Source organism: Balaenoptera physalus, assembly GCF_965194825.1.
Source record: "Balaenoptera physalus genome assembly, chromosome: X".
Classification (NCBI taxonomy): domain Eukaryota; kingdom Metazoa; phylum Chordata; class Mammalia; order Artiodactyla; family Balaenopteridae; genus Balaenoptera; species Balaenoptera physalus.
In genome coordinates this window covers 93,861,375-93,875,998 of record NC_138903.1, presented here as the reverse complement: position 1 = coordinate 93,875,998, position 14,624 = coordinate 93,861,375, and the positions used below count along the sequence as shown (strand labels likewise).

Sequence of the window (14,624 nt, the reverse complement as noted above, 5' to 3'; positions counted from 1 at the left end):
ATAATACAATAAACTATCCCTTTCCTCATGAGTTGTATAAATTATAATGATATTTACATTCCATTATCTAAAAATGATAGTTGAAAAGACTAAAGCACAATCTGATACTCAAGTTAAAGATATTTTAAAATGGAGAAGGTAAAGGGACCTAAATGGAAGTAAGGTTTTCATGTTTTACTTCAAGTGGTCAAATGTTGATATCATTAGGCTGTGATGAATCCCATAAGTATATATATAATTTAAATTTTTTTGAAGTATAGTTGATATACAATGTTGTGTTAATTTCTGCTGTACAGCAAAGTGACTCGGTTATACACATATATTTTTCATATTCTTTTCCATTATGGTTTATCACAGGATATTGAATATAGTTCTTTGTGCTATATAGTAGGACCTTGTTGTTTATCCATCTTATATATAATAGTTTGCATCTGCTAATCCCAGACTCCCAGTACTTCCTTCCCCCACCGCCCTTCCCCTTGGCAACCACAAGTCTACAAGTCTGTTCTCTATGTCTGTGAGCCTGTTTCTGTTTCGTGGATAGGTTCATTTGTGCCATATTTTAGATTCCATATATAAGTGATATCATATGGCATTTGTCTTTCTCTTTATGACTTACTTTGTTTAGTATGCTAATCTCTAGGCCCATCCATGTTGCTGCAAATGGCATTCTTTCTTTCTTTCTTTTTGATGGCTGAGTAATATTCCGTTGTATATATTTACCACATTTTTACCCATTTCTTTGGAGATGGACATTTAGGTTTTTTCCATGCCTTGGTTATTGTAAATAGTGCTGCTATGGACATAGGGGTGCATGTATCTTTTTGAAGTTTGGTTTTTCTGGGTATATGCCCAGTAGTGGAATTGTTGGATCATATGGTAACTCTATCTTTATTTTTTTGGGAGGGTCCATACTGTTCTCCAAGTGGCTGCACAAATTTACATGACCACCAACAGTGTAAGAGGGTTCCCTTTTCTCCACACCCTCTTTAGCATTTATTATTTGTAGACTTTTTAATGATGGCCATTCTGACCAGTGTGAGGTGGTACCTCATTGTAGTTTTGATTTGCATTTCTCTAATAATTAGTGATTATGAGCATGTTTTTATGTGCCTATTGGCTATATGTATGTCTTCTTTGGGGAGATGTCTAGTTAGGTCTTCTGCCCATTTTTCGATTGGGTTGTTTGTTTTTGGTATTGAACTGTATGACCTGTTTGTATATTTTGGAAATTAAGCCCTTGTCAGTCGCATTGTTTGCAAATATTTTCTCCCAGTCTGTAGAATGTCTTTTCATTTTGTTTATGGTTTCCTTTGCTGTGCAAAAGCTTATAAGTTTGATTAGGTCCCATTTGTTTATTTGTGCTTTTATTTCTATTGCCTTGGGAGACTGACCTAAGAAAACATTGGTACAATTTATGTCAGACAATGTTTTGTCTATGTTCTCTTCTAGGAGTTTTATGGTGCCTTGTCTTATGTAAGTGTTTAAGCCATTTTGAGTTTACTTTTGTGTATGGTGTGAGGGTGTGTTCTAACTTCATTGATTTACATGTGGCTGTCTGACTTTCCCAGCACCACCTGCTGAAGAGACTGTCTTTTCCCCATTGTATATTCTTGCCTCTTTTGCCAAAGATTAATTGTCCATAAGTGTGTGGGTTTATTTCTGGGCTCTCTATTCTGTTGCATTGATCCGTATGTCTGTTTTTGTGCCAATGCCATGCTGTTTTGATTACTGTAGCTTTGTAGTATTGTCTGAAGTCTGGAAGGGTTATGTGTCCTGCTTTGTTTTTTGTTTTCCTCAGGATTGCATTGGCAATTCTGGATCTTTTATAGTTCCATATAAATTTTAGGATTATTTGTTCTAGCTCTGTAAAAAATGTAATGGGTAATTTGATAGGGATCGCATTAAATCTGTAGATTGCTTTGGATAGTATGGCCACTTTAACAATATTAATTCTGCCAATCCAAGAGCATGGGATATCTTTCCATCTTCAATTTCCTTTATTAATGTTTTGTAGTTCTCAGCATATAAGTCTTTCACCTCCTTGGTAAGATTTATTCCTAAGTATTTTATATTTTTGATATAATTTTAAAAGTGATTGATTGTTTACATTCCCTTTCTGATATTTCATTATTAGCGTAAAGAACCAATAAGTATATTTTAATACCCAGTGTAACCACCACAAAATTATACAAAGCAATATACTAAAAATCATTATAAATAAACTGAAATGGCCAAGTAGCCCACAGGAAGTCAAGAAGAGAGAACTAGAAGAAAGAACCAGAGGAAAAAAAATAATACAATGACAGAATTAGGCTTTAAATTACTTATAGCACTAGATACTTGCACTGTAAACAAGGAAATGTCTCAAACCAATAATCTAAGTTCCTACCTCAAGGAAATAGAAAAAGAAGAGCAAAATGCATCTATAAAAAGCAGAAGGAAGAGAATAACAAAAATAAGAGCAAGAATCAATGAAAGTGAAAATTGGAAAACTATATAGAAAATCAACAAAACAAAGACAAGGTTTTCAAAAAATCAATAAAATTGATAAGCCTCTGGCAGGACATACAAAAATAAAGAGATAGAAGACATAAATCACCACTACCAAGACTGAGGCAGGGAATATCACTAAGGATCCAGCAACTTAAAAGAATTGGACCACTCCTCAAAAACAATACACTACTAAAACTCAACCAAGATGAATTAAACAATCTTAATAGCCCTATAACCATTAAAAAATGTAATTCATAGTTTCACAGCTACCCTCCAAAAAGAAATCTTCAGGCACAAGTGGTTTTGTTGGAGAATTCTGCCCAAAATGAATATATCATATAAGCTGTAGATTACATGAGTTTGGAGCTCTGAAGAGTGGTTCAGACTGGAGGTAATTATTTGGGTGTTGTCTATGTATAGATGACATTAAAATGCACTAGAATAGATGTTATCACCTAAGGAGAAATTGTAGATAGAAGAGATATAATATACTAGAACTGAACCCTGAGGTGCTACAACGTTTAGAGATCACAGAGATGAAAAGAAATCAGAAGAGGAGACAGGAAAAAATGAGACCAGTTAGCAGAATTGTTCATGACTGTAGAGCCACAATCAACTGCACAAGTGATGTAGGAGACAAATCAGGAGAGAGTGGTATCCCAGTGGCCAGAGAAGAAATTATTTCAAGGAGGAGGGACTGATCAATTTTGCCAAACATTGCTGATATGTTAAATGAAAGAGGACTGGGAAAAACTGGCACTGTATTTAACAATGTAGAGGTCATTGATGACCTTGCAAAGAGCTCATCAGCTCTTTCTGTGGAATGGTGGGAATGAAAATCTGACTGGAATTAATATAAAAATGATTTGTAGAAGAGGAATTGCAGAGAATCAACTTGATACATGGGTGGATAAGATGGTGGGAGCTACTGATTGCTTTTATTTTCTCAGTGAAGTAAGAATGCAGGTCATTAGGTGAGAAGGAGAATCAGTGGAGGCAGGTTTTAGAAGATTAAGGACAGAAGAGAAAATATGAATTTTTCATCTTCCCATATGTGAGTGGGAAGAGTGAGTGGAATAGGGAAATGTTGTATAAATTACTGAGTTGCATTGCCAACCCACTGGTGGCTTTCAGGAATGAATTCAAAATGAGACCAGTTAGCACAATTGTGTGTTTTCTTTTTTTTAAAACCTGCAGTTTATTTTATTTTATTTTTTAAAATTTATTTATTTATTTTTGGCTGTGTTGGGTCTTAGTTTCTGTGCGAGGGCTTTCTCTAGTTGGAGCAAGTGGGGGCCACTCTTCATTGCGGTGCGTGGGCCTCTCACTATCGTAGTCTCTCTTGTTGTGGAGCACAGGCTGCAGACACGCAGGCTCAGTATTTGTGGCTCACGGGCCTAGTTGCTCCGCGGCATGTGGGAGCTTCCCAGACCAGGGCTCGAACCCGTGTCTCCTGCATTGGCAGGCAGATTCTCAACAACTGCACCACCAGGGAAGCCCAGTTGTGTGTTTTCTATAGCCACAATCAGCTGCACTGATGTGGATGTGAAGGAGACAAAGAATTTGATTCAAGGAAATTTATAATTTTGCTAAGCTAAAGAAAGGCAATGACGTTAAGGGCCCATGCATAGGACTGATTATGTTGATATACCACGAAATGTTAGCTGGGCCAATAAGGGATTGAGAACTTCTCTGAGTGAGGGTGAAGGGCAGTAAAAAGATGTTAGGATCATTGAATTGTGGGTCCATATGAAGTCAAAGAATTTTTGGAGTCCAGTGATAGAGGGAGTCAGTTGGAAAATGAAGGTGGTGGTCTGAGACTGGAACAATTGAATCTAAGCTTGTAAAAGTATAATTAATGGTAATGATACAGTCTAGAGTGTATTACTCTGGGAGTGGGTGGCTGAGATAATGTGGTCAAGTTTAATTGGATAGTAAGTCATGGATTACAGGCCGAAGGATATTGACAGAATCATCTAAGTAGATATTAACTTTATCAAGAATTAGAGGGCTTCCCTGGTGGTGCAGTGGTTGAGAATCCACCTGCCAATGTAGGGGACATGGGTTCGAGCCCTGGTCTGGGAAGATCCCACATGCCGCGGAGCTACTAGGCCCGTGAGCCACAACTACTGAGCCTGCACGTCTGGAGCATGTGCTCCTCAACAAGAGAGGCCGTGATAGTGAGAGGCCCACGCACCGCGATGAAGAGTGGCCCCTGCTTGCCACAACTAGAGAAAGCCCTGGCACAGAAACAAAGACCCAACATAGCCAAAAATAAATAAATAAATAAACTGAAAAATAAAAAGAATTAGAAATAGTGTTGGAGGAAATGACAGCAAGCCAGCGTTAAAATTTTTAAGGAATGAAGAGGAATGATGTGGAAGTCTATACATGACTGCAACAAGGATGAGTAATGGATAGTATGGTCTGATAGCAAGAGATTCAACAGTGGAGACCATCAAGGAAAGAGAGACAATGACTTAGAAGGGACAATTGTTTGGAAGCTGCAACAGGGCACAAAGGAAAGTGTCAGGGTACTAGGGAGGGGACTGTAGAGAGAGTAATGAGAAGTGATTAGACATTTCTGGACTTCCTTATCATTGCAATGATAATGTTTCACTCTTCAAAATTTTCGTTTCTTTGATTACATTAAGTTGAATTATTTTTTCATATGTAGGTGACAGGATAAGTAATTGTGGTTTAATTTGTTCTAACTGAATCTACTCTCCCCAAGTTTATGGATGGGTCCTTTTCCTTGGGCAGGTACAGAGGTTATACAGTGGAACTCAAGGCAAAAATTGTCTCAAAATCTCATGCTGGATTTTTGTTTGTTTTTTGCTTAAGCTCTTTGACACAATTGTCATAAAGGGAAAGGAAAGAGGTAATTACATTTTATATGGGATGAGGTGAGGACAGAAGTATAAGAGCTTAAGAGGAGAGAGAGAGAGAGAGAGAGATTCACCAGGAATAGGAAAGGATATGAGGAACTGTGGTTACTTAAGGCAGCAGGGACCTATGCCCACCCAGCACCCAGGGAGGTACTGTGACCACCGTGGATATGAACCTAGGTATCGGGGCTCCCTACTTTGACAAAGATTTCCATAGCTACACAAGACACAGAAGTTGCAGAGTCACCACAAGAGACTAAGTGAGCAATGAGTGTAACAATCTTGACCAGTGTAGACTATAGATCGGTGGGGTACCCCTATTTTTTCTGATCCCTCAGACCTTCGTACAACCCTAGTAGATAAATAAGGAAAGAACAAATAATGATTAAGTTTAAATTTCCTCTCAGACTGGTGGGATAAGAGTTGGAGTTCAAATAACCATTTTTTGTTTGTTTTGGATTGATTTTTGCACATACAGGTTTGTGGAATAAAATTCATAAATACTCTCTACATTGTCAAATGAAGTGCCTATTTTCCCAGCCTGTCATGTAATATTAATTTTCCTTTTAGAGAGAAGATTTTCATTTTTGTGTAGTCCAATTTACTTTGAACTTCATTATATTCATTTCTATCTGGACTTGTGAGACTCAACTTCATGGTGTTAAAAGTTTGCTTTTAGAATTTCGGAAAGATTGTTCCATTTGACATGCATTTTAATGGCTACCTGCAAGTCAGACACACTCTTTCATCAGCTAAAAAAGTACCTTCAAGGGATGCCTGGAATTTGATATATCGGTTTATGGGAACATAATTTAAAATTATGGGATCAATAGTATATTGACAAACTTTGATGATCCTTAAATATGTCTCAGGATGCTGCAACGTTGAGTCATTCTTGTGAAAAAGAATCAGATTCAAACCAAATGTTTGTACAAAACAGACAGTTATATAGCTTGTTTTTGTGCTGTTTTTATGTTATTAAATAACCTTTGTCATTTCTCATGATCCTTGGGTAATTACTAAAGGGGCATAGTGGTCCCTTATGTGTTGCTTTTAAAGGTAAACAAAACTTTAAAAGACACTATTTTAATTTTATTTTGACCTACCCTTTGTTACATTTCAGGTTTGTAGGGTAAAGTAATTTGAAGTTACCCAAAATAGGTCATTACCCTTTGGTCACTGGAACCCAGATGGTACTTTGATGAAACAATTGGATTTGTGAGTTTCCATTTCAGGCTGTTGTAAATTAAATAGCACTAAGGACAATCAAATCAAAAAAGACTCAGTTTTCCCTTTAAACTCATGTTTTTATTGGGTCTTTGCTGTATAAGCACCAAATGAGGCACTTTGACGTATGGGATGGCAACATTATAAGAAAAAGTTAATCCCGAACCTGATTTTGTATTTCTCTACAAAGTAGGCTGTGCACTAGCTGCTGAAAATATAAATCCATGTAGAATCAATTTTATTCCCTTAGGAACTATTCTTCTTTAATCAGTTGACATGGTTGTAAACAATATAAAATGTAATATTGACAATGTTTTTTGAAACATGTTGGCCGTTATTACATTAGCTGTCTATTAAAGAGCAGGCACACTCAACCTGACTATCCTTAGGTGAGGGTTAAAGGACCTATTAAGGAAAAAGTGTTATTATACTGGAAAAAGATTGTTAATAGACTTGCAGTGTTGGAGTCTGTAAACCCACTGCTCCCTTTGAGAATGATAAAGTTACCAATAGCGATTTCTACTCATGACCTACACTATCCCATCCTTTGGTAAAGGATCCCCAGGATAATGCCATCTTTCAGCCTTGGGGCATCACCCTGCCCATTCTAATTCCAATCTGTGATGATATTTTCATTCCTTGGCTCATAACACTGTCCCTTAAAGTAGTTGAAGTCGGTGGGTCCTATGTATCAAGCCGAATGAGTCAATTTGATCATAATGAAGTATTTTGAATTCAGCCTCTAAAAGCCTGAGCAAGCATGTCATGTCCAGCTAACCCAACTCCTGAATGTCTGGCCATACTTGACAAATTAGGACCACACCAATTGGCTCTAAGAGGAAAGTCTGATGAACATCTCTCCAGAATGTTCTGAGACAATAGGATCTTCATGGGACCAGTCCTCTAACGCTTTTGTGACCTGCTGAGAGAAGTGCTATTCCTCTCCTGACCCTAACTGAAGAACTTGGCTTCCTTGACAATCTTCCATGTTTATCTTCCATTTTCCACCATCACTCTGCACTAAACCCTTTCTTGAATGTTAATAAACTATAAATCTTTACTCCACTCTTTGGATAAAGTTTCTCCTCTTTTTTCTCCACTGGACTTCAGGACGGACACTGGGATGGGATGGGAAGGAAGTCAACATTAAAACTTGCTCGGGTTTTACCCCTACCCTGTGAGTCTGTGTGTCTGTTTAAAGTTCCACACATTTAGAGGAAAACTAATCCCACCACTGTACCCAGAAAGATTTTACTTTCTAATTCCACCACTGTACACAGAAAGATTTTAGTCAGGTTAATATACCCCTCCTTGGCTAGAATTCCTAATGGAACAATAGGCAGAACCCGTAACACCTCCCAATCAGTGCATTATTATATACTTTAAAGAAATGAATATTCCTTGAATGAGTCTTAACTCTGAGGTATTAAACGAGTGTATTTCAAATAATGACATCAATCAATACATTTAAAAAATTTTTATTTTTAGAGGTTGAACAATGATTCATTGCAGACTTTCTGATGAAACAATTAGCAGTCTCAAAGATTATTTCAATAAATTTTAAAGTTAGAGCACAGATTGAATATAAATCGATTTAAATAGGCACAGTTTTGAAAAGAACTGAAGAGTACTTAGAAGATCCCATTGAATTCATGTGGCACTATTCCTAGTTTTATCGATAGTGTCTCAATTAAATGTCCTGGCAGAAAACACTTAGTGATTAATTTATCTAGAAACTGGTAGCACTGAAAATATTAAAATTTATGCATTCCAATGGTTTGCGTGTGTGTGCTTCTATGTACACATGTGTGATTTCTGCTTTGCCTATTTTACTATCTTAATGATTATCCTTTCTTACTGTTTCCTCTGAGGCTCTTACCTTACTTCAAGAGACCTAATCACACTGAACTTTTCTTGTCAGCCCTTTGCATACATCATTTTCTAGCTTTTGAACATTTTCAATAATTCCTTCTATTTTGGACAAGGGCTTTGGTGAAAGAACTAAAGTACACTAAAATAACACTGTACTCTGTCCCAATGCTACTCACAACTTGCCAGAACTTTCATGCTTCAACTCACAGGACTCAGGAATCTGGCTTTTCAGAAATCCCCCTCAATGCTTCTGTGGTGGGCCAGGGCTTCCAGGTACTGCTGCTACAAGGTGAGGTGTAGTTATAATTTTTTCTGTCACTGTGCACTCACTGTGAAATTTAATCGTCCCTTCACTTTCTTGTTTCGGCTGGCAAAGGATGTAAAAATTCCAGATGGATTAACATCTAAATTGGAAATATTCATTACCTACAAACCACTTTAAATATTTTCAGTCCTTCCTAAGTTGACTATCCAACATCTCAATCTCCTTTCTTAATATGTGCCAAGCTTCCTTTCCTCATTAGCACCTTATCATTTAACGCTCAATTACACATTTGCAATGTCTCTTGCTTGTTTACTTTGGGACACCTCTGTAGATGCAGTTCACTATTGTGTATGTTTATTAGAATAACAGCCACAGAGCACAATGGGAGTTGACTTCCTAAAATAGTTTACTGTCTTACTGTGTTAAAAATATGATTTTAAGATAAAACTTATTTTTGAACCTTAACTGAGTAAATATGAAGAAAAAATGAATTCTTAAAAGACTTGATTCTACACGCTACTTAAATGAGAAAATTTTCTGAAATTCAAACATAGCAAGCTCCATTTGCTCAGCGATGAGGTACTTGCACAAAGTTCCCCATGGCCTTTTTGGTGTACAAATTTATAATAATGAAGACTACTTCTAAGGAAATAATTTGACATAAAACTTTTTTTTCTCTTTAAACTACTGCATTTAAAAAGTCATTCGAGTTGTAAACACTCAAGGATAAGCCAGTTTTAAGATCACATTATTGTGTCACAGTAACAGAAATGTGAATCACATTTACCTTTAATTCATGGATTCAGGTTCTCCTAAATTCTCATTATTGAGCTACTACATTCTTGATATAAGTTGTTAGGAAAATCCAAATCATTATTCCTGGCGCCAAGGTGCCAAGAAATAACGTGCTATCTTGAAATCACACATAGTCTGCTTTTGTATTTTGGTTAACCAGGTAGTTTGAAAATTATTATCCCACTAGCACTGTCTTCAGATTTTAGAAGCAGAACTAGAGGAATTATAATGAGGTATACTTTGTGGTAGTTCTGTTGCTTCTCTACTGCTCCAGAACTAACCATGGTATTGAGGATGGATATGCAGAAATGATGCTTTTCACCAGGTAGCAATTACCATAGGTGACCAAACGCCACCTATCTATGGCGTCTATAACTTATTGGGGTGATGGACTAGAATGATTTTTTTCACGACTATAAATTTGTAGGCCTAGGTATTTGATGAAAGTTGTATTTTCTTTCAAAATCTTTTTTTAACCTATTACATTAAGTCCCTACATGTGGACTTATCCCTTTTAGATTAATTTCTGATATTACAGAAATAGAAACATGAAAAACACAAGTATTAGCAGCCAAAACTTTTTGTTGTTACATTTTGTAATTTTTGTTTAATAACTGGAGTGAAATTTTTATATAGTTTAATCTGGAATCAGGAAAATATTTAATGCTGTCTGATGGTCACACTGTTGGCCAGATAAGAATTTTGATAAATCAACCAATCTGTCTTGGGGGATAGAATTTGACGCCTACTTTAAAGTATTAAAAAATACAACTTATTCTACAGTACATGTGTATAGGAGTTCAGTCCTGTATTCAGGCTTGCAAGTGTATTATTCGGTGGTTTTTAAAAACAGCTATTGCACATCTTTGGAGTTTCTGAGGAAAATCAAGCATCCGAGGCTTTCTTCCTTTCTTCTTATCAGGAGAAAACCAGCTTAACATGGGGTGAAAAGAACACAACTGTTCTCTATCTGTGGGCTTAACTGTCATGGAGCAATGAGGAAATGGGTGGCCTTTTCCCCTTTATCACTGTAGTTTTCTCCAGGCATGCAGGTTGTTCAGCCTTAGTCTGGTTTATGCTTAGTCTTTATTATTTTCATTTCATAATCTAACCTTTGGTTCTTTATAGGACTTGGCAAATTTGCATATGGTTTGTTGCTATTTTAATTTTTTTCCAAAAAAAAACCCCTCATTCAGGGCCAACTCTTTTGAAAGCTGTTTGGAATCTAACTTATTACAGGTTTCTTAACTCCATGTTGTAAAATCTGAATATAGATACTGTCCAAACTGTCCAAAGAATAATGTTTGAATTCACAGTAACAAAAGTTACAAGGTTTGTGCAAAAGATATTGTACACCATTGGAGTACATAGAGCTTGCTATAGTTAATTTTATATATAAAGCTGCATTTCTCATTAAAACTATTCTGTGCTACATTAAAAGTATCTGATTTAATTTTCCCTACCAGTAAAACTGAATGCTCATTTAATCTCAGAAATTTAAAATGCAAATTGCATATTTATGATGTTTGTAATTGTTATAATAAATCATTGGAACCTTTTAAACACCATAATTGCTTTGGAGCTCTTCAAGTTTTCCAAGGGTCATGAAGTAAACCCGGCTGTGGCGATTGCGCAGGATAGAGGTAAAGAACAGCTTTAAAAAGAGAGAAAGAGACACCATCAGTAAATATTTAATACACTGCAAACTGATATTTCATAGATACAATTATAACTTCAATTTATCTGCACCAACCAATAAAATATTAAGCCATACTGTTTTTCAGAAAGGGATTTCCTCAGATTAAAGAATACGAATTTAAATTAGTATGGAGTCTAAATTACAATTAAAAAATAACATTTTACCATACTCTATAATTGTACTTCATATAGTTCAAATAAAATTAGATTTTTGTAGGTGGCATTCATCTGCTAAACTTCTTGATTGGTTTGGTTAACAATTCTCCTTTGCTATTTGTTTAAAATCTATTTTTATTCAAGTTGGCTTTCCTTTTTCTTTTAATATATGGAAAATATTACCTTATTTAGATGTTCACATTGTTGCTGGTGTTTAAGTGGCCACTGAAATTTTCTACTTGGTGCAAGCTTCTATTTCAGTGGAACAGACTGACATCAATAGACTGAGATTATGAGCTAAACCAATCAGCTTAGAGAGGAACATGTTGTGTAAATATGGTCTGTGCCATAAAGAAAATTAGGACAGTACAATAATATAAATAGCAAACAGAGGTATCCTTGTTAGGACTAAGGTTTTCAACACCCACAATGGATATACTTAGGAGGGTGTGTGATGTAATGATGATGATGATGACAATAACACTAGCTACCCTTGATTTAACACTTTTATGTGCCAGGCAATCTGTGAGATGCTTACTATATACATATTATTAATAATTTTCAGAATTGTTCCCAAAGTAGTTATTAATATTCCCATTTCTGAGATGAAAAAGCTAAGGTTCAGAAGGACTAGTCAAACTTCCAGGTTTTTACACGTAGTTAGGTGGCAAAGCTGGGACTGCATCCTAGATCTATCCAATCTCAATCACTGGTTCTTGCCATTATATCCCTTTATATTACAAAAAAGTACCTTTTCTTGATGCCCAGTGCTTTACCCTGTTTGTTCTGATATTAATTCAAATCCTTTGCAATTTCTTCCAAATGTGAATGTTTCCTGGTCTTAGAATTATTTCTTCACGCTATTATTTCTCATAACATGTTGGGACTGTAATGATGTCATGCAATTCATTTTTCCATCTAAACTGTCTGAATTGGTTAAAATTGATCACATTACACAAATAATTGCCAAATCTTGATTTTATTTTTCTTTCCTGTGAAATGGACATAATAATGTCCACTTGTGAAGATTAACTATGATAGCTTCTAAAGTATTTAGCACAAACTCTACCATATAATTAGGTGTTCAGCAAACATAAGTAACTTTTTCCTTCTTCTGTTATTGGATTACGTTGAAAACTATAAAAGGAAGATTTACTCAAGCATTCTTTTTCAAAATATCATATTAATAGGAACATGAAAAGAACTATGCATCAAAGATAATAATGGAATTTGTAAGAAATAAAATAAAGGCTAAGCTTTGCTTTGGACACAATTAGAATTTTTACATTTTTGAAAATGATTTCTTTTGAAATCAAATTTCATGATTTACCAAATCAATGTTTCTAATGCAAATTGCAAAATTATTTTTATTAATTTATTATATTATTAAGAGTATGCCAATTTGGGAAATATAGCATAAATATATTTATAGCCAGAAAGAAAAGGATATAAATTTCCTTAGTTAATTTTCATCACTTGCTTTATTTTTGCTTTAACTGGGGGATGTAAACTATACCTTGTCACCTCGGGTACACAGAAATCTCAGCTTCTTAATTGACCTACGCTTCAGTTCACTTTCCAGAACCCTTGACTGCAAAGAGCGGACTTCAATGGCTTTTTGGCCCCATCCTGTGGCTCGCTGTGAACACTCATAAGCTACAATAAAAATTTAAAAATCAGAAAAACATAATATCTTTCTGTCAGTGATAGAAAATTATAAACACAGTCAACATTTGATTATTAAGAGGGACATTATTACAGTTCAGGTAAATACATTCTTTTTTTCCTGCTTATAAGACTGTTGTTTGGCCACTATGCTGCTCAACAGTGGTGTTCAAACCAGCTATGTACTATCACCATTGTGATCAAGTATTCAACATTGTGAATAACTAGATCTCAGTTAAGTTTTGTATTCATATTCTCCAATACCACAGAAAAAGCTAAGGGTTAATCTTACCCTGTTTGTAGAAAGTCACATCTAGCTACAGTGATTCTTTATTTTATAATCTAGTTGAGGTACAACAACCTGTAAGGGTTTGTACTTGTGCTTAAGTGACATACATGGAAACCTGACTAACTTTTCAAAATTAAAACTGCTAAAAAATGACTCGCTCAAATAATGACTTTAGCAACTCTAATGTAATTCAATTAACTACCATGTTATACATAGAACTAAAGCTAATTTGATACTGCTAAGCCTTATCTCTTGCTCAGGAAATTTTTATTAAGATTTAAACTATTGGACCCTGTTTTATATTACTCAGTGACAACAAAGACTATGACAATTGCTTTAAAGCAGAAAACCTAATTATGTAAATAGCCATATAGTCAGCTGACACTGTAAGGTATTTTCTGACATGGGGAGCAGTATTTTTTCCAACAACTGCATACAGCAAAATTTTCTAAACTTAATGCACAATGTACTTGCTGAGCCCAAGTACACAGTTCACATGGCATTACATAATTTCTACCTTAATTCTAAAACACATTAATCAGCCACTTAACCTAGCTACTGAGCTAGCTTGTGTATGGGATGAAATCCAATGATTTAGTTTGGAATGCTTAATGATACTTGCTGTGACTGCTAAGTCTCTATATATTTGTTTGAAAATCCAAAGCAAAGATCTTATTAGTAAAAACATTCATTATATCTAAAGGAATGTAGATTGGGAAAATCTGGATCTAGGTTAGTTTTAAATAACAAAGCAGTTGTTTTTAGACAGAAAAAGAGAGTAATTGATTTCCTTAATATTAGTGTTATAATGCAATCTTTATATACTCTCAAAATACCCTTAATACACAGACCAAAATATCATGATTTTATAGTGCTATAATTTATTTTACACATAGAGGGATGCTTTTCAATTTTAGTGACTTAAAATAGCTCTTTGTTTTAGGTCAGAAGTTGTCCTGCCTAAGGACAAGAACTGTACCAGATGACTTTTTAAGACCTCTTTGAGTTCTATCATTGTCTACATGTGGCATAAATATGGCATAAATATAGGGGTTCTGTTTCCCATTTGAACTGAATTTCGTTATTCCAATTTCTGATTAATATATTGATCACAACCTCTGTAAAGGTTAGAACAAGATTCATTATTTCAGGGATTTTTTGCCCCAGATCTGTCAATTATATTGTAAGCGTTTACGTCTTGTCACAAAATGGTTTTAAACCCTCTGTGAGTTCTTACCTTTTGAAGAAATTGGAGGAGGTTTTCAGGATAATC

The 14,624-nt window shown here is 35.3% G+C and overlaps 1 protein-coding gene and 1 long non-coding RNA gene across 8 annotated transcripts in view; one reads left to right on the top strand and one right to left on the bottom strand.

Moving 5' to 3' along the window:
• LOC309653276 overlaps positions 1-14,624 on the top strand; it is a 212,144-nt gene that overhangs the window by 100,260 nt on the left and 97,260 nt on the right. The window lies entirely within an intron of this gene.
• The window catches only part of NRK (Nik related kinase), a 144,545-nt gene continuing 136,765 nt past the window's right edge, over positions 6,845-14,624 (bottom strand). For all 7 annotated transcript variants that reach the window (XM_082447509.1, XM_082447511.1, XM_082447513.1 and 4 more), the window contains 2 exons: positions 12,914-13,053; positions 6,845-11,197 (listed from right to left, as the gene is read on the bottom strand). In XM_082447509.1, coding sequence (XP_082303635.1) covers positions 11,102-11,197; positions 12,914-13,053 — 236 coding nt within the window. In that variant the 3' untranslated portion in view covers positions 6,845-11,101. The remainder of the gene's footprint in view (positions 11,198-12,913; positions 13,054-14,624) is intronic.